This window comes from Protopterus annectens, chromosome 7.part0 (assembly GCF_019279795.1).
Source record: "Protopterus annectens isolate FY-2018-M chromosome 7.part0, PAN1.0, whole genome shotgun sequence".
NCBI lineage: Eukaryota > Metazoa > Chordata > Ceratodontiformes > Protopteridae > Protopterus > Protopterus annectens.
The window spans coordinates 136371626-136398792 of record NC_056739.1 but is presented as its reverse complement, the minus strand read 5'-3'; the positions used below and the strand labels follow the sequence as shown (position 1 = coordinate 136398792).

Sequence of the window (27167 nt, the reverse complement as noted above, 5' to 3'; positions counted from 1 at the left end):
GTGAGAGACAAAATCCACTTCATTGCAATGAGTTTTATAATATGCGGCTGTGTAACAAACCCTGTGTTAAACACAGGAAGGACTGCGGGTGGTATGGGTAATGACTGTTCTTACACTGTCTAGTGTTCGACAGGGCCTGGTGATGAAATCAGTTCCCACAGAATGAGACTAGGTTTTGCTGCTGCTGAACAAGGGATGAACAGATATTAGTGTTGAGCCAGGTGGATGGCAAACATATTAAACACATTTACCACAAGCTGCTGAAGAACTACCCTGGATTTAAACACAGAATAACTCACTTGACTTACATCTAATGAATAACAAAATGTACCACCCCTAAAGTGCATTAGAGGTACAACCCCTGACAAAAAGAATATGGCAGAAATTCATGAAGGATGTCGACACTGGTTACTCTAAGCAATGGAACTCCAGTGCAGACCACAATATGTAGCGTTAGGTTCATAGGTTAGTACTAGGCTATCGGCCCTAGGGCCTATACAAGCCTAGCCATAACAATTCCCTGGCTATTTCTACCCACAATATTTACTTCTCTGGACCCCTGTCTAGCAAGGCGACTGACGTGATCCCCGGGGTGAATTTCCTTTCTCCCATCCAATCGTCAAGGTTCCTTTTGAAGAGGGCCAAAGAGACGCTCTGCTTGCATTTATGGGCAGTCTATTCCAGAGTCTGGGGTGTCTCTGGGTCAGGAACCTATCTCTTCACCATGTTTTGTTCATTGTGATGACAAGGTTTAGATCCCTGGAGCGTGTGGCCCTGAGGGATTGGGATTTCTTTAAGTGGAGCATGAACAACGGCTCAGGGTTTGACATGGCCTTGTATGTTAAGCAGAGATCGCCTCTGAGTAGACGATATGCCACAGAGTATAGCTGGAGTTTTTTTAAGGCGGTCAGCGTAGGGCATCTGCTTTAGGCCTGTGATTCTTTTAGTGAGGTATTTCTGCGGCCTTTCTAGTTGTTGCAGATGTCTTGAGAGGTACATACCAAACGGAGCGTTATTAGCTGCATGTAGATGTTCCTGGCGGCATAGCAGATGCATCTGCTACATGTGTCATAGTACTCTAACAATGAGACCACAAAGTGAGGCTATAGTCACACAATGGTGCAAAAGCAGTAGTATCCACCTCTGCTAGGGCCAGTTTTACATTCTGACACTCATACGTATGACTGAATGCAGTTGTGTCTCAGACAATCCCCTTTTTTATCTGAAAAACAGAGAACTTGGATTTAGCATATACAAGTCACAGAATTTGGTGGTGCAGCTCTCCCACACTGGGGGTGCAGGTGAGTCTCCAAGAAATAACATTAAAAGAGAACAATCAACAACATTCTTTGTTTTTTTCAGCTTCCCTGTTTTTTTTCCCCTGAACTTACAATTATGGGTCTCAGAATTAGTCGTAAGCCATCTCTGCCTGCTCCTTTCCATCTCAGATGCCTTCTCAAACCTAATTACCCATGTGCTCTCTGTACAGACCTGCCACCTTTCATCACCCAACCAAGTTGAATAAACATGCTCATGCTGTGGAGTCATCTCTTTCCACACCCAGAATTAATGTGGAATGTTGACGTATCCAAGGTAAGCTCACCCCCTCATCACATTCTAAATTAACAACTGTCCACGGTAATCTCCCCATTACTCCTACCATGGTGCATAGAATTGGGAACTGTCCACAGTTATCTCCCCAACGGTGCACAGAATTGGCAAATGTCCACGGTTATCACCTCATTACTCCTACCACGGTGTATAGCAGAGCTTTTAGCTCTGTATACAACAGCAGTTCTTAAATATGCTGCTTATGAAGCTAATCGAATGCAATCTGAATTCATCTGGATCAGCAAGGCATTCGTGAAGGCAACAAAAGCCTACATGCAAAGATGCATTACAGACAAGACAGCCACTTATGTTTAGTGTAGGAAGGGTGAAGTCAAAGTATCATTCAAAAGCAGAGGGGCCCTTACTGCAAGATGCAATAATGAAGACACTGTGCCCTCATTTCAAAGTACTTGGGTCATATAGTAATGGGGCATGCCATATGATTACATCAAGCAGCTTATCCACCATTAAACCTCTTGTCTTCTTGAATTGAGTAGAAAAACAGCATGATATAGTGCCATGGTCATGCATCAATACTGTGCAAATCATCTACGTCTTAATGAAGTATGCCTGAACCTGTAGCAGCAATGGACATGGTGCAGTAAGGTACAATGGACTTGCAGTTTACTTATCAATGAAAAATTGGCAAGAATCCCACACAAGGCCACTAGGATTTCAAGATGGATGCACTCTGAAGAACAGAATAATTAGCATTCTCCCTGCATAAAAAAAAAAGAAAAATAAAGGAGAAGGTGGAAGCAGACAATCTGAGTAAAATTCAGTTACTGGCAAGTTGCTATGCTGCTTAGATGTCAGCAAAGAAGAAATCTGGAGAAAGAGAAAATCAACTAGATAAGGAGAACAAAAACTCTGGTGGGGGAGATTCTTACACTTGTTCAACAAAAAGCACAAGAGATGGACTCCAGTAATTTAGAAGAAAAAAATAATCAAATACAATCAGAGGTGTTAGACAAACTGGAGAAACATATAAAATCAAATGACAAAAGGTTGAAAAGAATAAATAAAGCTTTAACTAGCTATTCAGATGAGATGACAAAATTGCAGAAATAAGAGGTGGAAATGAAGGAAGGCCTGGTTAAATCTGAGGCTTCTCAAGAAACAATTTCAAAAAATAGAGTTAGAAGACAGAGCACATGGAGAAAACAAAGAAGTTATGTTCTTACCATAACGTTCCATCCGAGTCGTAGACTTCATTCTTCTGCACATATGGGTATATGGATCCGATTCGGATCCGAGCCGGCAAAACTTTTCAAGCATCAGCTCCGAGGTCCAAGCTACTCCCTTACCTATATTACATCACTTCCTCCTATCTAGCCCCAGATCTCGTTTGCCACTCTGAGTCAGCATCGTGGTCCCTGAGCTCCTAGCTAGTTGGTATTAGTTTAGTTGCAATAGTCCCTAGAGGGAGAGAAGCCTTGAAGTGCTTGCAACGCAAGAAGCACTGCTCTCATCTCTAGAACATTTATATGCAAGTGAGCTTCGTGTTCTTGCCATGTACCTTGGACTGTTCTTCACAGATACTGCCCCCCCCTACCCTATCTGGGAAGCGTCAGAGGTCACTGTAGCTATTGGTTGTAGTGGAACAAAAGGTCTGCCCATTGTCACATGAGTGGAGTGTATCCCACTATCTCTAGTCGTTCTTGCAAGATTCCGTTATTCTGATCAGATGAGACATTGGAAGCTCTTGAAGAGACCATTGGGAGAATAATAGCCATTGAAGAATCCTCATGTGCATTCTGGCAAGAGGAACCTGTGTCATCGTGGAGGCCATTGTTCCTAATAAGTGTAGAATTATCTTTGCTTTCATCTTGTTCTTGGGAAGGAGGTGAACTATCTGCTGTCCGAGTGCTACAACTCTTCCTGTTGGAAGTCGCGCTACCATGGCTGAAGTGCCTAGATCTGCACCTATGAATGTAATGTGTTGACAAGGCAGATTTTTGAAAATTTACTGTAATGCCCAGTTGATTGCATATGTCCAAAGTTAGGTCCCTGGCTTGTAAAAGTAGATGCTTGGTGGTGGCAGATAGGAGCCATTCATCTAGATAGGGAAACACACGGAATCCTAGACGTCTCAAGTGAACCGTGACTACTGACATACATTTGGTAAACACTCTGGGGGGCTGTAGTGAGACCAAAGGGCAGAGCTCTGAACTGGTAATGACTAGCTCCCAGCCGGAAGCATAAGTACCTTCTTGATGTCCTGTCCATTTTTATGTGGTAGTAAGCATCTTGAAGGTCTATGGAGCACATTCAATTGTCTTTCCCCAAAAACGAAGTATAGACTGCAGTGTCATCATTCGGAACTTTGACTTCTTGACGAATTCATTTAACTTGCTTACGTCTAATATGGGCCTCCAGTCCCCTGTTCTTTTTGGCACTAAAAAGAATCTTGAGTAAGTTTCAAATCCTATTTGGTCTGCGGAGACTTCTTGGATGACTCTTTTTTGGAGCAACTTTTGAATCTCTATAGTTGCTTGTTCCCTTAGACTGGGTGGAACATCTGGGAGTGTTTTGGTCTGTGGAACAGGTTTGGAAAAAGGGATGGAGTATCCTCTGGATATTATATTTAGTACCCATTTGTTATTTGTGATAGTTCGCCAGGCTTCTGGGTATATTGATAAATGTCCCCCGACTGCCTCCAGAGTAGAGCAGTCGGGCCTCCTTTCAGGAGTGCTGATAAGGGCATCCACAAAAGGAATCGCGGTCACCCTGGTTTTGCAGGCCCCCTCTGCCTCTAGGGCGGCATCTACCATTATTACATCCCCCTCTGCCCCTGGGGAAGATATCATCCCGTGGGGAAGGTATCATCCCGTGCATCTTGGAAAACTCTCTGGGATCTTTTGAACCACATCTTTCCTCTCTTCTGACCTTCAGGATAAGGACTTGAAGGTACAGAAAAACATACTACAAAGGCAGAGAGAGTTTTCCATTCCTGTTCGCAATGGGTTAGTGTCTCTTTTACTTTGGGTTCAAAGAGTGAGGAACCATCAAAAGAGGCATTAGTAAAGGTAGAGTTATAAAGGGCTCTGCAAAATTGCACAAGTGCATCCAGAATTATCTCCTAAGGGAGATTCCAGAACCCGCTGCCCTGCTCGCTCCATCTGCTGCGTATGATATGAGCCTCATGGAGGAGTTAACAATGGAATTTAAGGTGAACAGCTGGGAGGAGACCTTCTCATTCACCCCCGCAGCTAATGAACCTTGTAGAGCATCTCCTAGCTCTTATAGGAGATCTCCTTGTAGGCTCGTGAAATGGGATAAATAGTTCAGCGATCTCAGAAAGTCGCTGAAGAAAAGATATGCTTCCCGTATCTGTCCACTATTTGAGAGTCTTTATTCAGAGGATGAACAGATGAGGAAGTCTCTGCAAGTTCCTTCCTGGTGGCTGCTGCCACCACCATAGCATCTACTGGTACTCCCTTTGCTAGAAATTCCTTGCCCAAAGTAGCTGACAAAAATCTGTTTGGTCTCCGAGGGACCAGTTCTGTAGTGTCGGGTGACTCCCACGTCTTTCGACTAATCAGGTCCATTAGTTCATCGAAAGGCAGAGACACCCAGGAGGCTGAAGGTCGAGACCCAAAAGCCTTCAAGTACACTGACTCCTCATCAGAAGGGTTGATGGTCTGCCAGTCTCCTCTTTGCTTGAGGATCTCTAGAATATCTGCAAATGAAATATCGTCAGAGGACGACCGTGGGGACCCTTCAGACTCGAGGTCAGTAACTAAAGTGATGGACTCATCTGCGGAGTCAAAATGCTTCTTCTTGCAGGTTCTCATCCAAGATGGCTCCCTCAAAGATATTCTGGGGAGGCCTCTGATGAGAGGGGTTCACCCAATGGGGATCCTGAGGCTCAGGGTCTCTGCTGTCTTGAGGAATGGGTGGTGCTGAGACAGTAGCCGGTGTCTTGAGGAGACTAGTACTGGTATCCCTCTGTGGTAATGAATGGGTAGACAACACGCTCATCAGCTCAAAGGCGGATCCCGCCGGCTCTGAAGACCCCCCACCGGCTTTGAGGAGACAGAGGAAGGCAACGGAGCCAATGAGATCAGACCCGAGGCTGATGTGGGAGCCGAGCTAAACTGAGCCGATGCCCCCAGGGGTACACTTGGCACCGAAGATTAGGGTCAAGAACCCCCCCCCCAGCCCGACCAGGGAACATCAGCTTCCAGACTCACCGGACGGTGCCGAGAGTGTCGGAGTAGATGTCGCCTCCGTGAACACCAAAGGGAGTCCTGGAACAAACGGATCCACAGTAAGTGGTACCAAGCACTCCGGCTCCGAAGGACCAGCTTGGCTTGGGGGAGGAACAACAGTGGGTACAGTAGGCTCCAAGACCAAATGCGTAGGAACCAAGAATAATTCAGTCAGCGCCGGCGACTTAAGGAGTTTACGCACCACCCATTCCACGTCATCGTCTGATAAGCTCCTTGTAGACCTGGAAGATAGGGAAGGAGATCCAAGACCTATGAAGGATTGGCAATCTCAGTGTCGGAGAAACCGGCAAAATATCAATGGACTGGCTCCGAATGGGGGTATCCATACCCATTCCACGTCATCATCTGATAAGCTCCTTGTAGACCTGGAAGATAGGGAAGGAGATCAAGACCTATGAAGAACTGGCGATCTCAATGTCAGAGAAACCGGCAAAATATCAATGGACTGGCTCCGAGTGGAGGTATCTTGTGGCTCCGAAGGTTTTGGAGCCATAAGTATCAGGCCTATCAACCAAAAGGACTTACGACGGCTCTGAGGACTGTGGAGCCAAGGAAGTAGAGACCTTTGAAATTTTAGGAAGTTTGACTGGCAACTCTGACTGAACCGATGCAGCAGAAGAGTGTCTTTTGTGAGTCTTGCCCTTTTTAGAGGAAGGAGATGAAGAGGAAGAAGAACTATGGATGGCTTCCTCAAAATAAGGCTTTAAGAGCCCTTTCAGAATTAACTTATTTCTCCTTTCCTGAAGTACTCTAGCACTAAAAGAATGACATATGAATGTGCAGTCCTCTTGGATATGGATGGCACCAAGGCAATAAACACATATAACATGTCCATCCATGATGGACATTTTTTGTGAGCACTTCTGACATTTGTTAAAGCCTGAAGGCTTGTGTTTCCTCTCTTTCTGGTCTTAAGACATTTTCAAGTCAAGATCTTGAAGGCGACAGCAAAAACACGGCAACAACAACAAGAAAAAAATTTTGTTAAGCTAAAACAGCTAAAGCTACACCAAAAATTATTACAGAACGACACAAAGGAGAAACAAAAGGGGAGAAAAATAGAACCTCTAATTTAAACGGCTCTATTTATTCTTTTGAACAAGACAATAAACACTAACAGCCCCCAAGATAAACAGCCAATAGCTCTCTAACTTAAACGAGCTATAAAAGACCAACAGATGAACAACAACCACTACACGGGATACCAAAGGGGGCCTACAAAGTGACGGCAAAAGCCGTGTTAAAGGGGAAAAACCTATCACAACTTAATAACGAGCAGCAAAGAGACACAACGAGTTAAACTAAAAGATAAAGGCTATATATATATATATATATATATATATATATATATATATATATATATATATATATATACACATATATACACATATATATATATATATATATATATGCAAATATAACAAGTTTTAGTCAAGATAATAGAAAAAATTGACAACTTAGCCACGGCCAAGATGAGCGCATCCAACCTCGTACAGCGGCAAACGAGATCTGCGGAATTATGCCACTGCACTGTGGGATACCATTTTGCCACAAGCCAGGTTTGAGACTTTCACCTAAATATTCGGCCGAGTCAGAGCCAAGGATCGGATTCGAACCCATCATTGTAGGAACGAAAGCGAGATAGGGCAACATATCATGTTTTACAACATTAACAGAACAATGTTTGCAGAGGTGTTTTTATACGCCAAGCAGACTGCAGAGAAGTTTTTCTCGAGTACACAGCAAAAGCTGGAGGTGTGATGGAAAAGAGAGGTAACCGGGAACATGTTTTGTGTGAGTGTAACAAATTGGCAGATTAAAAATTCCCCATAGGGTGCTCTGTCACACATGTTTGGAGAGCAAATATTGCCTACACACAGTAAGGCCTTACTAAAGTTTAATGCTACTGGTTTCCAAGAACACAATTAATATAAAATGGAAATGAGTTCCAGCTGGTTTAGATTTTGAAACATGATACTGGTGTATTAGATGAACAACCATTTTTCAATGATGAAACACTTGTGAATGAGGAACCAGAGTTTGAGGGAACACAAGAAGGTATAGTTAATCAGGATTTTCCCCCATTACGTCGCTCAGAAAGAATAGCAAGCAGGAATTATGGACACAATTATGTGGGTAAGTATCCCAGGAAAAACTCATACAGGGGGAGAGGCAAGAATTACTAGTAAGTATACCCCCCAATGTTGAAGGTGATAACATTGTTCACACTTTTGAAGGATTCACCACTTATAATTATACCAACCGACCTATTACTAATGAACATTTTACACTTTTTTTTTAAGGGTTTTAAATTTGTGCCTGCCAGTATCCCGAACATTGCTGATGGTCTCCTGGATATCCATTTTTACACGAGGAAATTGAATTTTCAGGTCATGTTTTCTAACCAGGAGGTTATTCATAACAGCAAAGGTGGTCTTAGGAAAACTAGTATATTTAATCCATCTTTGCACTCCCTTATACATACCTTTGAGACAGCCGTTGAGGATATGTATAAACTTTGGGCAGGACACAAAAATTTCTATTCCAATCTTAACCCCAAAGCAAGGATTTTATTGGACCAAATTAGAGAGGACAGGTCTGTGCGAATTATGACCCCCGATAAAGGGGGAGGTATAGTTATTTTTAATACTACTGACTACACCAACATCACTCAGGACTTGTTATTTGATCAGGATAATTATACACCGATGTCCATTAACCAGATACACATCAGATACCAATGTAGTGACAGTTTTTTGTTAGAAATTTTGTTGGATCAACGTACTGACCAGGCCACCTATGATCATTTGATCAACACCCACCCCAGGGTTCCTGTGATTTTTGGCATACCTAAGGTGCACAAGAGTGTTTGCTCCCCACCCTTTTAACCCATAGTGTCTGCTAGGGGGTCTAAGACCCATAATTTGTCCAGCTTTGTGGAAAACAAGGTTAAACATATTGTTGGAGTTGTTCCCCATTTGGTTAGGGACTCCTGGGATTTCTTGGGACAACTTAGTAAAGAAATATGATAATAAGATCTTATTTTCTTAACTATAGACGTTAAGGATTTATTCACCTGTATTCCCTAAGAAAGATGGTATGGAATTTGAGGATATATTATTTCTCGATTCCAGTTTGACTAATGGGGAGGTCACCCTTATATGTGAATTAATGTCTATGGTTCTAGATTATAACTACATCTATTTTGAAGGGCAATATTACCAACAAATTTTTGGGGGCAGTATGTGCACCAGTGTATGCCAATTTAGTCCTTTTTGGATGGGAGATTAAACATGTTTTCAATAGCACTTGGTGGGCTGAACATGTATTATTATACAATCGATACCTGGACGACATTTTTATTCCATGGAAGGGAGGCAAAGATAATATTCCTGCATTTACTGATTATCTGAATGGAACTACTACCTTCCTCAAGTTTACATTTTCCTGTCATGTACAACAATTACCATTTTTGGATACATTAATTTCCCATAATGACCATGGCTTTAGATCTCAGGATTTTCGTAAGAGTACTTTTTGCAACTCTTACTTGTATTTCAGCAGTCATCACCCCTTGTCCCAAAAGAAAAGAAAAGCATTGTTAAAGGACAGGCTATACGTATTGCTAGAATGACTTCTGAACACATCAATGTCAAAAAAGAATTTGTTAATTTGACCAACATGTTTTTACAAAGGGGCTATCCCAAAGACATGATAAATTCAATTTTGGATGAAGTATATGGTGAATGGGGTATGAAATACAAACCCCTTTTGGGAGCGGGTCAGTTTACAAACTCACCCTCGGGTAGTCCCCAATCCCATCCTGGGTCTGGGGCATTTACAAGAGCATGTATAGTACAATACAGTACTATATCTAAAAATATTAAAGCTATTATGCCAAAAAATTGTTGTATTTTTAGAAATAACCAGGATATTTACCAAACTTGAGCGACAGATTAAGGGCCAACATCAATTTTAGGAATGGTAATTGTAGAACACAGAGGTTAGTATATCTGGCAATGTGTGATACCTGTCCGGCATACTACGTCAGAAAGACGGAAAGAGCTTTCAAACGTAGGATTTCCGAACATTTATATGAATTAAAAAATAAAAAGGAAACTAATGCATTGTACAGGCATTCACTAAGCTGTCCAAATTTCCAAGGCTTCAAGTTTGGTATATTAGACACCGCTGACATTGAACCCGGGGGTGGGAGAGATTGGAAGAATCAGCTTAGCAAAAAGGAACTTCTTTGGCAACTCTAGCTTGCCGCCAACTCCCCCCCAGGACTAAATGATAACGTTTCCATATTACCAGCCCTAAAAGACAGAATCCAAATTAAGGATTGGGACCTCAGATTAAACAGATGATTTTATAATCATTGTGCATTTCCTGTCTACTAAAACTCACAAGTATTTTTAAACGTTTTTTTAAAAGTATTCCTATGTTTTTTAGGCATGAAAATTTTTTATATATTTTATACATACATTATTTTATACATTTAAATACAAAACAAAAAATTATTTTAAAACTATGCATTTTCATATACTATGTTTCACAAGAGCTGTGCATGCATATACATAGACTTTTATACTTGAGAATTTAGTATTTATTTTATATTGGAGTATGTGTCTTTAAGCAAGTTTTTTCTTAATTGATTGATTTAACCTAATTCATTAGTTTAATATGTACTAATTTTTTAGGTATATATAGACCTCTTCAAGCATGTGAATTCACCTTGTCATTGTCTATGATGAAAGCGCTTAACAACTAATGGATTTTGCTGGTGTTTGATTCAAATAAAGTGGAGTTTTCCTTGATGGCTACTGGGTGCATTACTTTTGGTTACTAGTATTTTTCGTGCATCCTGGAACTTTTTTTCATTTGGTGGTTTAGATTTTGAAGTACTGAATTTTGTAAAGATAAAAGAACCAGAGGAGGGATCTTTAGAAAAGGTAAGGAGCAAACTATATAGAAATAAACTGAATTTGTGGGAACAATACGTGCAGAATAATGTTGACAAGGAGGAATTAAATTTCAGGGAAGGTAGGAGATTATCAACTTGTGCAATGGTGGAATGAATGGCAATTATTAAAAAACAAAACGCATACAATGCATGAAAACAGAAAATGTTTATAATAATTTATTTTCTATTAATGCACCTGTATGTACCCTTGTTGTTACTCAATAAAAGTAAATTTAATACAGGTGTTAAAAAAAATTCCACACAGCATCATACAGCAAATGAATATGCAGTTAAATAAAACATTATGAAGGAAACAAATACAGTCAATGTAAATCATGCCAGCTTTACAATGTAAATTGAATCTGTTTTCAGTTACCATCTGCAGATCAATTAAGACCAAATGTAGCAACTTATAAAAGAACGACAAAGTTTTGTAAGTAGCTAATCTTGCACAGTGAACATCCTCAGATACTCCACTTACCTCATCAGGCACCATGACAAGGGGGTATCTATCCTCTGACAAGAAATTAAAGAGGCACCACAGTCGGAAGGCGTCCCGTAGGGTCAGCACGCTGTTACCATTTTTGTCATGCTTATAGTTCTTCTTTGCCGTTAGAGTCCAGCAAAGTTCGTCAAAGTCCTCCTTAACGAATGCCCCCTCCTCAACCTGAAAAGAAGACCATACCTCACTTAACTGCTCTGACAGGACACATCAACAATGGTAGTCAAACACAGAACTACAAAAAAATCATAATAAAAATGAGTACAGGGTAAAGGAAATGGAACGCAAGTGCTAGGATATTAGTCTAAAAAGGTTTCTCATCAGTTCACATGGTCTTTACAGCGTGTGCATTTTAGATAAACTGCACAACTCCTAACGTTGTCATACAGTCTTATTTGGTTAAAAATACCTTACAAAGACCTGATAAATTTATTACACAAAAGGTTATAATACTTTTTATTTCTTCTCCTCTGTGGTTTGGCTCAAATGTCCTAAAGTGCAGAAGGACACGACTCATGCTTTTATGACAGAGTGGAAAGAACGCCTCAGATAACAAAAATGATAAACAGAATAAACTCTAAGCATTCTGGTGTGAGTTGAGAACGGATGATCATTCATTCCCTTAAAGAGGTCACTGCAGTGCATGCCAACAGTGCTGAAGGTAGAGGTACTGCTGCTCTTTAATTCTCACATAAGTCTGAGACTATACAGACAACCTGTTAAACAGAATGATACAGACATGCCATATTCCCTTAAGACTGCTTCATCTTTGTGATGTTAAAGTTCTCAGAAAGGCATTCATTTTACACTGAAGATTTGTAACAAAGTTCTGCTTTTATTACTCAGGCATACTGTGTAACAGTGTTTCTGCACCATAAAGGCAGATATTGGTCTCTTATACTGCCTATCATAAAGGTGCACCCTATTCAGGCAGTACCCCTAGCATTAGTATCTATGCCCTGACATGTATGCGGACATGTATGGCAGACAAGCTCCATGCACCAGGCCATCAAGACTTTCCTTATCCCGTGTTAGTCAAGTAAGTGGGTTGCTCCAAGAACCCTTTTTAGCTACAACCAAAGTCACACAATGGCAAGGAAGTATACAACATGTTATATGTATATCTTTCTATATGTTGTGCATATATTGCATGTGTGCATATATAGTTTACCTTCCTGTCATTAAATGCCTGTTCATCATTTCAGTGTGTGTGCACGCCTAGGCAATTTAAATGTAGACAATCAACCTATATGTTTTGGGGAGATGGGATAAAACCTACAGAGACATGGGGAAGAACATGTGAACTCCACACATTGACCTGGTGATAGAAGTAAACTTAGGACTCTATGAGACTGAACTCTTAGCACTGAACTATTGGGCTGCACAAACAATATTTTCAGACAATGTTACCATTAGTGAATGCGTGATGTGTGAGTGTTGGGAAGGGGTGTAGGGGGAAACTTGTCTTACCACTGTACGAGATACTGGGCGTGTGTGTAGTATTTGGGTAGTAGTGGGGGAATTAGTCATTCATAAGATATACTAGGCTATCACTCTCACGACTATTACACTCCTAGCCAATAATCAGAGGTCAGAGTCAAGCCCTGTACCTTGCGTCTGTGAAGTAAAGACCTTAACCATTAAGAGCCCCCCCCCCCCAACAGTGACACAACTCTGTGTGTTCCTACAACCCTTGGACTGTCCTACTGCCAACAAAGGCAATCTTTACGAAATCAGCATACATACGTGCACATGATAGCTCCCCCAGAAGCAGAGCTACCTGTGTGATGTACCATGGGGGTTAGGTGATGTAGCAAATTTAGTACACCTCCACATTCTTGAAGCATGAATGTTGCCAGCTTTAAACACTAGGAATGACTCATGTCCTCTTCTGAATATGGATCTGTGTGTTACACTACTTTACATTAAAGAGTTGTGATGACAGAAAATGGTAAATTGTCTAGTCTGCCTAACTGTGTTAGCTGATGTCTTTCAGTGGTTCCTTTCTATGTTCCTTCTATTAGCCCACCACCAATCTAAAGCCCAGGCCTTTTAAATAGTCTTTGTAGTCTTAGAATGCACTATCCACTCAGGAAATGTGCTGTATTTATTCACTACTCTTTTTGTGACAAACATATTTCCAACAGCTACACTAAATTACGGGCTTAATCTGGTAAGCATGCCACATTCCACTGCCTTTGCCTTTCCCTTGAGCTGTATGCCACAGTGTCCCCTAAGTGTCTTGTGCACCCACATCAATCTGCCCCCTTAGTCACTTCTCTACAAGTAAGAACACATTTGTTCCCATAATCCCTTCTCATACCCATTGCCCCTCATTTTCTGCATTACCCAGGTAGACTTTCTTTGTGCCTTATCGACTATTTTGACTTTCTTAACCCCTCCCCCCAGGGGCATCGGAATTAAACGCAATACTACAGCAAGGGCCTGACTGAGGCTCTGCATTGGGGGTAACAGTAATATAACATCTTTATGCCTGGAATCTATTCCACCTAAGGATACTACCTAGTGTCTTACAGACCTATTCTACAGCTTTCTCATTTTGTACTTGGGAGTTCATTTCTGCTGCTACTACCACACTGCGGTATTTTTCAAATATCTGCTTTTTAGGGTCTCTTCTTCCAGACAGTATTCCACTCTGGGATTGTTACAGCCTAGGAGAAGTGCTTTACACTTCTGTGCGTTAAAGCTTAGATGGCATTTCTCAGCCCACTCTGTCAGCATCCTCGGGTCCATTTGTCTCAAATTGTTTTAAATCTTTGACTTTCACATTTAGTATACAATGTTTTTGATTCAGATTCTGGGGTGTGCTATCAGGATTCTGCTCCTTGTCTTTTACGAATTCCTTAATGTAGATCTTGGAGTGTGCTTTCAGGACACTGTTCCTTGTTTCCTGTCTTTTCTTAACTCCTTAAATAGGAACACGTGGTGTACGGTTAGGATTCTGTTCCTAGTCTTTTCTTAACTCCTTAATAAGATCTTGGGGTGTGCTGTCAAGACTCTGTTCCTTGTCTTTTCTTAACTGATTGATATGATCTTGGGGTGTATTCTACTACTCTTCTTAACTTCTTAGGATTCCTTTCCACAACTTCTGTTAATATGTCACTGTTTGTCAGATGTGTTCTTCTGCCTGTTTCAACTCCCAAACTGATACTCTTCGATTGCTCTCTTCTGTGAATATGTAAGGGGCAATTAATTGAGAATTCTTATCTCCATTTCTAATGTCACACATTTCATGAAATAACTAAATATACTATGGACTCTTTTCACTGTTTATTGAAAATGTTTGTATCGAATAATTTCTCTTATGTATGCTTATGTCTTTTCCACTATTTTTCTGATAAAATGTATTTCATTGTATGTATACATTGTAACCCGCTGACACTGTTAACACTAAAACTGTCCACTGAAAAAGCTACTTAGCTCAGTCGGACTAACCCGGTCAACAAATGTAAAATAAATAAATAATAATAAATGTCTGTCTTTTCCCATGCCTTATCATTTGGTAGTTAAAGTATCACACAAACCAAGGATCCACAGAAAGACCTCAAAGCCACTCTATGTACGTCTCATGGCTAAAGTAACAAAGGTAGGTAGTCATATGGTCAACAGACAGACCAAACTGGGAACAGGCACGGTGGGCTGTGCTACAACACACAGGGCATAACCTCTATTAAATGTGTTCTTGTCAGAAGCGGCTGAACTGTGCTTACGGTGTTCCCTCACAGTATCTGTCACTATGCTAAGATCACTAATTGTAAAGAAACGGGTATCTAAAAATAACACACACATTCCTTCTAATCTGCTCACAGAGACAAATTAAGTTTCAGGAGAATTTTAATAATAGCACTGTTGACCATGTCTGTGTGGATGTACCTTGTCCAGAATGTACTTGTTGAGGTAAGGCATGTAGCCCTGGCTGGAAACAGGACCATCATCGTCATCTCTGAAGTGCTCCTCAAGAGCGACAGGGTCATGTGGAATATTCAGGACAGTGTACAGGTTGTGAGACAGCACCTGCGGAAGAAAAACAAGAACAATGAAGGACCTTTATATCTGAATAGAATTCACCATCAGCACACTAATTAGACATTTGTTTCACAAATTCTGTGCAGACCAGGTCTGTAGACTTTCGAGGCTGACAACCAAAAGAGCTTAAGTAAATAAAACAAAGAAACTTCAGTATCGTGTTTTCTCTGTTAAACAAAACATTTGTGCTAGATTAATAAACTGCTTAGGCTGGATCTTGTCAAAAAACTGAAGAGAGACACAATAAGCTGGGAAGACCACAGCTCAAAAGAATGAGTTTTTGAATGGAGAAACAAGTGGAATACATTTGTCCTGTGAGACACTTGTATCATGTCAGATGTGTTCTCTGGACACTTCTGCTAAACCTACATCCACCTGTGCACTGTGCTGTTAGTTTCAAACAAACACTGAAGAAGCTGCTTCAAATAGCTACGTAGAAGTTGTAAACAATGGCATCACTATAAAAAGCAGGCAGCTATACATGCTTAGCTGTATGCCATATTACCAATGATAACTTTAAGCGTTTTTCAACAAAACACCAGTTCCAATAATATACAAGTTAATTAAAATAACAAAATAGAACACAATAATTAAGACATAAAAGCAAAATTAAAACCGACATCACATTTACATATAAACATTCTTATTGAATGAAAATCCGTCACAGTTTCAGAGCACTTCCAGTAAATAACGCTTCAGGATTCATTCACAGTCAGCACAGCGGTGAAGTACTTAGCACTGCTGCCTCCCGACACTTCATTCTACAGCTAGGCTCTCAGCTGCAGTACCTACTTAAGGGTCTGCAAGTTCTACAATCAGTGTTCTAGTTTTCTTCCACATCTCAAAGATTTCCAAACCTTGAGACTCGCACCCTGTCCACCAATAATTATTCTTCTTTCCATTCAGTACAGATCTCTCCAAATACAGTCAGTAAATTGTTCAGGAAAACTAGTTACCCTAATAACCTGCTCTTGCACCTTCCCTCCCGGAAACTGCTTGTTTTATGCATTACAAGACCCTTGGCCTCCACTTTTAATTTTCTCCATCTCCCCAGAAAATCTACCCCTTCCACTCAAGGAAGCTGTCAGCTGATAGTTACCTAAAATCATCGGGCATCCCTCCCACTGACCTGTCAACCCTACCATAACACTGTGTCCCCAAACTATGATTCTCTAAAAGACAGTGCAATATCCAAGCATAAACTAAATCAACGAGTACAGCATTCACACGAGCAAGTGACATGAGTTCAGGAAAAGGAGCGATGTGCTTACTGCTGTTTACAGTGATACTGATGCCAGCCACACAATGGGAGACACTAGCAAGTGACATGGGTTCAGGAAAAGGAGCGACGTGCTTACTGCTGTTTACAGTGATACTGATGCCAGCCACACAATGGGAGACACTAGCAAGTGACATGGGTTCAGGAAAAGGAGCGACGTGCTTACTGCTGTTTACAGTGATACTGATGCCAGCCACACAATGGGAGACATTAGCAAGTGACATGGGTTCAGGAAAAGGAGCGATGTGCTTACTGCTGTTTACAGTGATACTGATGCCAGCCACACAATGGGAGACACTAGCAAGTGACATGGGTTCAGGAAAAGGAGCGACGTGCTTACTGCTGTTTACAGTGATACTGATGCCAGCCACACAATGGGAGACACTAGCAAGTGACATGGGTTCAGGAAAAGGAGCGACGTGCTTACTGCTGTTTACAGTGATACTGATGCCAGCCACACAATGGGAGACACTAGCAAGTGACATGGGTTCAGGAAAAGGAGCGACGTGCGTACTGCTGTTTACAGTGATACTGATGCCAGACACACAATGTGAGACGCTAGCAAGTGACATGGGTTCAGGAAAAGGAGCGACGTGCTTACTGCTGTTTACAGTGATACTGATGCCAGCCACACAACAGGAGACACTAGTAAGTGACATGGGTTCAGGAAAAGGAGCAACGTGCTTACTGCTGCTTACAGCAATACTGATACCAGCCACAAAATGGGAGTCATCCCCTGACAAGAAGTTGTGCAACAAGAAAGAGGCAATTTTGGTCCAAAGACTATATCCTTTAATAAACAAACTCATTAATAAGGGATTCGGGAAGTATCAAAATGGTTTCATAATGCCACCTTCAGCATACACTTCAAGTTACCCAGGGACATGTGATTTCTGATGTGGGTATAATGGGAATAGACAGGGTTGTGTCCCAGGACTTTTCTTCTCATACAATGGATGATCTCACCTTTACACAACCCGTTTTAACATCATACTGTACGTTGATAACTTAGTGGTCCTAAAAGGAAGAAAGAATTCTTTAGCCTTACCAACTGATCTGCCAAAAAATTTTGTTACCCCTTTGAGGTGGTTATACTGCCAAACACTGACAATCAATATCAATAAATCAGAAAGAATTCCATATGGAATTACACAAAGACCAAAAGAAAATTCAGATTATTGACCAGCTGAATTTTTTTTTGATATAGCACTTAAGGCACAAACATACATTTATATAAAAAAAAGCAAACCATACTGTTGTGGTCCCAGTTACAATTATACATCACATGTATTTTGTGTGTAATCATCACTTAAACATTACATAAAACTGCTCCTGCCTTCCCCTTAAACCTCATTTCACCTGAAAGTACAGTTGTGCAAAATTTTGTAACAGTAGATGCCCTTCACTTCACTGTTGGCGTATTCTTTACAAAAGGGATTCCCAGCCAAGGGTAGCCCAATGACCGACTATACCAAAGCCTTAGGATTTTACAGACATCCTATGTCATGTATATGCTCACTAATGAAGATATTGAGCATGACAGTGACATACAGACATGCATACCTCAGAAATGAATATTCCCAGGAGGAGTAACAGTCCTGGGAATTAGGAGGAACATGAGCATACATAAGGAGAAAAAGGAAAGTAATTCCAGGCCAGGAAGATAAAAAGAAAACAAGCAGAGTAGAATGAAAGAAGAGAGAGAGCAAATACTGCAACAGTGAAGAGAAGCACATCTACCATTGTGGTAATATTTTACACAACTGTACTATGTCCTTCCATACCACTGTTGCACTATTCCTTACTAAAGGGAGAGTAAAAAAGCTCAAGTGGAAACTTAGGAGGAGGATGGTGCAGAGGAACCCTTAGAAAACCATGAATGATAGCTCTGGCACAGCCAGCTCTCCTGAAACAGCATACAACTTATAATGTCTAGTGAAGGTTTGGACAGAGGTCCAAGAAGCAGCCTCAAGGATTGAATTGGTATCCAAACCTTTGAAAAAGCACCAAAGTAACAACAGCCCAGTAGAATGAGCCTTTACACTGGCAGAAGACAGCATGAAAGGGGTAACAAAAAGAAATGGACTTAGTGATCCAAGAGGATATGATTTGCTTAGAAATTACCAAACCCAGAGATATGGAATGAAAAGAAAGAAAAAAAAAAGTTGCTCAGATTTGTGAATGGCCTTAGTCTTATCCAAATATTTCAGCTGTCTATACAAATCCAAGGTGTGCAGAACCTTCTCACTAGACGACTGCAGAAACAGAAAATGTGTGAAAATTATAGTCTGATTAAGAGACAATTCATTAACCACCTTGGACATAAAAGGAGGATTAGTACAGACACCCTGTCCCTATGACAAACCAAAAAAAGGAAGAACGACCATAAGATCCTGGAGTTCAGAGACTCTTGTAGCTGAAGTAAGGGCCAAAAAAAGAACGGTCTTCCAAGTAAAATGTTGCAAGAAAACTGAAGCTGCAGACTTAAAAGGAGACAAACAAATGTTCAAGTACAAAACTGAAGTCCCAGGAAGGCAGAATAGGCTTCCAGAGAGGCCTGATATGAAGTACGCCTTTAAGAAATTGTTAGACCTCAAACCTAGAGGTAAGAGTGGGAATCAATGTCAGACAAGCAGAAAAGATTATGGTAACCCAGCATGAAGCAATTCACAGAAATAAGAGGACCAGGGGAATCAGCACATAAAATGGATCCAGATTATGAGCAAGACACCAGACAAAATCTCTTCCATTTGAACACATATGATTTCCTGGTAGTGGGTTTCCTAGTCTCCTGCAGAACCCTAAGCACATCCTCAGAAAACAGGTGCCTAAAAGGAATCAAAATCCTATCACCCACAATGTCAGTTTAACAGTGGGCAAGTGAGGATAGATCAGAGACCCCTTGGTCTTGTGTGAGCAGGTCCACCCTGTGAGGTAACGTGGTGATTGCCCCTGGCTAGGTGAAGAAGGGGGGACCAATGCTGTCTGAGCAAAAAGGTAACCACCAATAAGATTTCAGGGGAGTCCTGGTATATCTTGAGCAGGACCCTCAGAATCACAGGAAGAGAAGAGAAGGTGTAGAGAGAAACATCACCTTCCAAAAAAAAAAAAAGAAAGGGCATCCACCTTCTGAGCCAGTGGACTTGGTACCCTGGTGCAAAAAAAAAAAAAAAAAAAAAAAAAAAAGAGGAAGTTGTCTGCTCAAAGAGGAAGCAAAAAAAATGATCTGTGGAGTATGCCAACCGATGGACAAGGTCCAGAAACATATCTCTGTGAAGCATCCATTCGTGAGCCTGTGTACTAGACCTGCCCAAAAAGTCTGCCACTATATTTTGCTCTGAAGGAATGTATACATCCTGGAGAGTCACTTGATACTGGACAGCTAGAGCCCATATCTGAACAGCCAGTCCCAGTCTGCACAAAAGGTAGGATGGTGTCCCCCGTTGCTTGTTGATATACCACACCACTGCGGTATAGTCTGCGAAAATTGAGAGACCCTGGAAGAAAGAGGGAGTGAAAAGTCTGAAGGGTGAAAAGGAAAGCTCTCTTTTATATTGATGTGGTCTGACCTCTGGTGAGGAGGCCAGAGACCCTGGACCTTGAAGGAACCAAAGGAGGCTCTCCACCCCTTGTCTGAGGCATCAGAGAAAAGTTCCTGACAGGGGACTGGGGGCTGAAAAGGAACTCCCAGGTTGACAGATAGCTGATGAACCCATCATTAAAGCTACAGTTTGAGGCATGGAAGAAAAAGTCTAGAAAATCTAGTGCATGACAGTGTTGGGAATTCAGGAACTACTGTAGCTTTTTCATATGAAGTGTGGAGGGAGCATAGGAATGGTGGAGACCATGAATCCTAGAATTCTGAGAAATTCTCTGGCTGTAAGTGAAGCCAGAGGAAGAAGGGGTAGAAAAAGGGTGATTAGAAAAACATCTTTGGGAGGAGGATGGGATGCTAGCATGGGAATGGTCTGGATCCTGCAACCAAGAAACACATGATCCTGAGAAGGAACCAGGACTGGTTTCTGACAGTTTAATGTAAACCCCAGGCTTTGTAAGAAAAACAGTATACGGGAGCTGCTGAAGCAAATCTTTGGGGGAGGAAGCTTGAATGAGCAGGTAGTCTAGATAAGAAAAGATATGAACCCTTCTCATCCTGCAAAATGCAATCACTGGAGTGAGGATTTGGTGAATACCCTTAGGGCATTAGAAAGACCAAAGGACAAAGCAGAGAACTAAAAATGCATGGAAAAGACAGAAAAAAAGCAACAATTTCCTGAAAGGAAGATGAATTGAGATGTAAAGATAAGCATCCTTGAGGTCCATGGAGTCCAAGAAAGTCTAGGGAAGAAGAGGAAACAAGGTTTGAAGGGACATCCAAAATGAAGGGACCTTCAGAAAGGTGATGAGCTGAGTAAGGTCCAGAATGCATCTCCAGGCACCTTCATTTCCGGGAACCAGAAATATTCTGGAATAAAAATTTCTCTTCCTAAGGGGCATAGCTTGAATGGTGCTTTGTGCCAAAAGGCCTTGAAGCAGTTCTGAGAAGAAAGGAAGCTGTTCCTGAGGAGGTTGAAGGATGCCCAGAAAAGGAGAGAGGGATTCCCATAACATTATGTATCCCTGAAGAATGATGGACAGAACTCAGGAGTCTTCAATGACCTTTATCCAACTGGGAAGGGACAGAGATAAAGGAGCATGACTCAAAAAAAGGAGATGCAAACTGTCAGATAGCATCTGGCTTGTGTTGAAAAGGCAGCTTCTGAGCAGTATGAGTCCGAGTAGATTTAGCATGAGGAACCCACCTAGAACCCTTCTTACCTTTGGGAGGACAACGAGGCCGTCTGCGAACAAAAGGCAGATTTAGATGGATAATTCCTCTGGGACCTAGGGATAGGAGACACAGATATGTTTCAATGCCTGCAAGGCCTTCCCTTTACCCTGAACTGGGACTTAAAACCCAGCAGCAGAATCAAACAGGTTGTTATCCAGCAATTTAGCCTTAGTATCACCAGGCAAAGGCTGGAGATGAAGCCAAGAATAACTCCCCAAAACAGAACCAAAAGCAGCAGCTCTAGAGGAGGCATCAGCTGCATCATAACTACACGTAATACAGTGATGAACTACTGGAGAAGTGCAGTACAGCAGAGAGAGGATCGAGGTATTCCCTTCAGAATCAAGGAGGTGAGAGATTGCCCGAGTCTGGTAATTAATAGTCCGAAAAGCCAAAATGGCAGCAGTATATACCTTTTTACGTAAATGTTCATAGCTCTGTCCCTGTCTGAAGGCAGTAGTTTAATACATCCCAAAAGTTTAGAGGACTGTCAGAAAAGATAGACACTACAGAAGGGTCAGCAGAAGGACATCTGTACAGGAACTTACACTCATCCAGTACGTTGAAAATTTTACCAGGTTTCTAAGGGCCTGAAGGTTGAGAATCTGGGGCCACAGAAGCTGCTGAGAAGGCATCTAGAAGGGCAGCCAAGGCTGGAGGTACAGCAGAAGGCTTAGTGAACTCCATCTGGAGGAGCTCATGAAACCTCTTTTGAATGTCAGAAACCTGTGAACAGTCCCATTTAAAATATTCCATCATATGAGAAACAGTATCCATAAAGGACAGCCCTTCCAAGGGAGAATCTGGGCTAACAGAATCTTCTTCGTCAGGCCATAATCCAAGAGACAAGGGATCTGAGAGGAATATGCCAAAGATCCCTCCCCAGAATCCAAATCCTTTCAGAGGAGACCTGCTCTCTGAGCCACTTGAGTGAGGTAAATGACCAAGGGGAAGCAGGCACAGAAACTCCTTGGGGAGGCTTTAAGGCCATCAATGCATTAAACAACCAAGTAAAATCCTGCCCATTAACTCTGGGGATCTTTAACAGTAGGGGAAACATGCCTTTTCTTCCGTTTTTCTTTTGAAGGACATCTGCCCTATATATCCTATGAGGTTTAGACCCCTGCCTATACTTAACCAAAGTAGTAGGAATCTCCTCCCAAACAAATATCTGCAGTATCCCCCTCGGTCCCTCTGAAATAATCAGCCAAGGCTCCCATTCAACATCTGGAGTTGACATTTGCAGAGCTCTTGAGGATGTGCGAGAAGTCGGATCCATGAAGGACTCCAACAGGGAAGCAGTAGAGGGATCTGACAACAGCCGGGCAATCCTCTGTGCTTTCACCAGCCTCCACAGAGATATCTAGGTGAGGAGGGACAGCAGCCAAATCAGACCAGGGTTTCTTGGCCTTTTTCTTGGCAGACAGCTGACCTTTGGGATGGGAAGTTTCCACCATAGCACCTTGTGCCAACAATTTAAGATGTTGTTTCTCCAGATAAATGGACAAGGAGGAGAGATAAATATGTAGAGTATTGTGGACAAATACTTGGCAGACAGAACACTGCGTATGGTCATGAGAAGCATCCAAACAGAAGAGACACTGCTTATGATGGTCTTTGGGAAGAAAGACTCCCACCCTGACATTTTCCCTTTCTGGATGACACAAACTCACAAAAATTAAAAAAGAAAAGATAAGAGGAAAGCCCAATGGGGCACTTATCTGAAACACTGCTCGGTAACCAGCACAGGAGGAGAAGCATTCAGACCAATGGTCAATGATGGCGTTCAGACTGGCAGCAAAAGTTCTGAGGTATGTACATCACCTTTATGCCCTACGCCTTGAGCAGGGAGCATACTTGTGACATACAAGGTCTATAAAATCCTAAGGCTTTGTTATACTTGCCAGACGTTGGGATATGCCTGGCAGGGAATCCCTTTCGTAAAGAATACTGTAACAGTGATATGGAAGCACATACATTATTCTGCATGTATTGTTCCCATAAGTTCCTTTTTTATGTAATTTGCCTCTACCCTTTTCTAAAGGTCCTACTTCCAGTTATTTTCTCTCTGTTACAATAATCAATAATCAATACTTCAAATACAGTTGGCTAAGACTTTGATTTCCATTTTCTATTAATTGCTTTTTTGGCAATAGTATGGACAGGACAGCACTCCTACAATATCATGACAGCAAGGGAAAACTAAATGTTATCCTAGACTAGTGACTACTTATGGTAGAAATGTTGGGGCACATACTGATAGTGTACAATCCAATTGGAACACCCTTAAGGCAGATAATAGGCTCTCAGAATTATTGGGAGCAGATTGCCTATTTTCCTTTAGGAATGGGAGGAACCTGGCGTCCATCTTTAACCATTACAAACAAGGAGGATATAAACCTAAGGAAAATTTTGGCAGAGTACCATTCAGGGACAAATTGCTACAGGATGTTACCCATGTGGTCATTGTACACATTGCAACAGAATATTAAAAAGTAATAGCTTCACTAGTAGAAATACCAGTATACTTTATGACATTTCCGTCTTTGCGAACTGCAGCTCAGATTGGGTTATATATTTGGCCACTTGGCAGTGCTCAGCTTTTTATGTGGGCCAAACATCTAGAGCACTTAAATATAGAATTTCAGAACATCTCAGTGAAATTAAAAATAAAAAACATACAGATGCTCTATACAAACATACTGACAACCTCTTTTCATTTTATGATTATTGATAGAATTTGGGTATGAAATTTAATAAATCTGGATGGCATGAGTTACTGAATGCCAAAGAGAGAAAATGGATCATGAAACTGGGAGGGCTTTTTGCCCCAGGCTTAAATGAACACCTCTAATTGGTTTATGGGCTAGTGACACAGTATATAAATGTGTGACATTTTATTGCATCTTTAAACTGATGAAGGCTTAGTTTATTATAAGCTGAAACAGGTTTGTAATTTTTGTATAGTGATGTCTTGACTCAAGTGAATTAATATATATTTTTATGACTTCCACTATCTGCTGGTTATTTTTTGGTTCATGTTGCTTTTTTGGTAGCCACCAGAATTAAACTTAACAAGGCCTTACTATGTCTAGGCATTTCAGATCCTATTTCTCAGCTCAAAAAATAATTTTCTTAGTTAAACTCATTTGCTTGCCCCACATTTATATCACGTTATCAAAAGATGAAAATAGCGAACACTATTTCATCTAACCTAAAATATCTAAACCACATAATATTGAACATTCAGAACAGCGAATTTTTTCCTTGGGGAAAAATTCGCTATTCCAAAACAGACACACACACACACACACACACACACACACACACCTAAAAAAATCAAAATATACACACACACACATACACTTGTAATCCTACAACTAACCTGACACTAAACTATACATACACTACTATCTATCCACTTACCTTAACCCAAACCCTAACCCTAAGGTCCGTCACTATCACACACTCACCTAACCCGCACCCTAACCCTAACTTACCTAACCCGCACCCTAATCCTAACAACCACACAACCTGATGCAATTGGTTTAGAGATAGTAAAATTAGAAGTTATGTACTTACCATAACGTTCCATCTGAGTAGGTGGATTCATTTGTCTGCAACCTGTGGGTTATGGATCCGATATCGGATCCGAACCGGCATGGTTTATCCAGCTATGGATCCGAGCTCTTAGCTCCTCCCCTCACCCATAATGCCCTGCTCTCCCTACATGACCTCAGATCGAGTTTGCCCTGAATCAAAATACCCTCGAAAGGGGTAACACATAATATGCAGGAAACTGACAAGGCCAGGGGGATAGGAGGGCGGGATGGTTGCAGACAAATGAATCCACCTACTCAGATGGAACGTTATGTTAAGTACATAACTTCTAAATCTGAAGTAGGAGATTCATTTGTCTGCAACCTGTGGGACAGAGTCCCCAGCTACCTGAATCTTGGGCGGCCGTCATGGAAGGATATTCCGAAGCACCACGGAGCCAAAGGATGCTCTACCCCTAGATGTGATATCCAGCTTGTAATGAGAAATAAAGGTATGAGATGAAGCCCAAGTGGCTGCTGAACAAATGTCATCCAGAGGAATCCTAGCCTTAAAGGCCGCTGAGGTAGAAACTGACCGGGTCGAATGGGCGTGGACTCCCTCCGGTGCGGGCCTCCCAGAGGCTTGATATGCTAGAAGAATACACTGCGAAATCCAGCGTGACAAGGAGACTTTAGAAATTGGCTTACCCAGATTGAATTTGGCAAAGGAAATGAACAACTGGTAGGATTGCCTATGACCAGCTGTCCTGTTAAGATAAAAACGAAGCTGCCTGTGAACATCCAAGGAATGCAGCTTGTATTCACCCTTGTTCTGATATTTAGGAAAGAAAATAGGGAGGTTAATGGACTGATTAATGTTTGCTTCTGAAGCTACCTTAGGAAGAAAGGCGGGATTGGTCCTGAGGTATACGCGGTCTGGATGGAAGACCAAGTAAGAAGGCTTTATGGATAAGGCTTGAAGCTCCGAAACTCTTTTGGCTGAAGTAATGGCTACTAAAAAAGCAGTCTTGAGGGATAAAAATTTAAGATCTACTGTGGCCGCAGGCTCGAAGGGGGGAGCGGTCAAGGCCTGAAGAACCAAAGAAAGATCCCATGGAGGAACCGCTTGCTTGATAGGGGATCTAAGGAGAAAGGTGCCTTTCAGGAAGATTTTACACAATTTGGCAGACATAAGTGGTCCAGAGTCATGACCAACATGATAGTGAGAAATGGCCGCAAGCTGCACTTTGACCGTGGAACTACTGGCACCATCATTAAAAAGAGTGGTTAGGAAGTCTAGCACCAGGGGAAGGGGAACCGTGAAGGGATCTAGACCTTGCCGCTCCGCCCAAATGGAGAATCGTTTCCATTTACTGCGGTAAACTTTCCTGGTAGATGGTTTATGAGCCGCTACCAGGATGGCCTTAACGGGGGACGAGATACCAGGAGTCCTAATTAGGAGTGGAACTGGAGCAGCCAAGCAGTTAGCTTCAGGTTGTCCAGATTCGGAGTTGGTAGGTTCGATGGGTACGATATCAGATCCGGAAAGGGATCTAGAATCCAAGGTGGATTCACCGAGTGAGACCTTAGGTAAGGGAACCAGATCTGTCGAGGCCAGAATGGGGCAATGAGGATCATTTTGCACCCCAACCGAGAGACTTTCTGAAGAACTTGGAGCATCAGAGGCAACGGGGGGTAAGCGTAAAGAAGACCGGGAGGCCAAGCATGCACCAGAGCGTCTCTCGGGGAACCCCCCCCCCCCCGGAGGAGGGATTAGAGCGAAAAAACTGTCGCAGTTGGTGTTTAAGGGAGATGCAAAGAGATTGCAACAAGGAGTTCCCCACCGTGCGAAGATACGTTTTGCTACTTGAACATTGAGACGCCACTCGTACGGGGAGAGAATGGTGTGACTGAGCTTGTCCGCAAGGATGTTGGACTGACCCGGAATGTGCGTTGCAATGAGAAAGCGGTTGGTGGAGATCGCCCATTCCCACACTCTCATGGCTTCTCGACAAAGGATAAGACCTGGTTCCCCCCTGTTTGTTGATGTACCAGACAACCGACATGTTGTCTGACTGAATCGCAATTGTTCCCAGGGGAAGAAAGGCCTGAAGTGCTCGCAATGCCAAGAGCACTGCTCTCATCTCTAGAACATTG

General features: G+C 41.9%; 1 protein-coding gene across 1 annotated transcript in view; it reads right to left on the bottom strand.

The window, feature by feature from the left end:
• The window catches only part of DEF6 (DEF6 guanine nucleotide exchange factor), a 1409598-nt gene that overhangs the window by 823540 nt on the left and 558891 nt on the right, over positions 1 to 27167 (bottom strand). Inside the window, 2 exon segments of the mRNA XM_044076574.1 lie at positions 11294 to 11479; positions 15209 to 15349. Coding sequence (XP_043932509.1) covers positions 11294 to 11479; positions 15209 to 15349 — 327 coding nt within the window.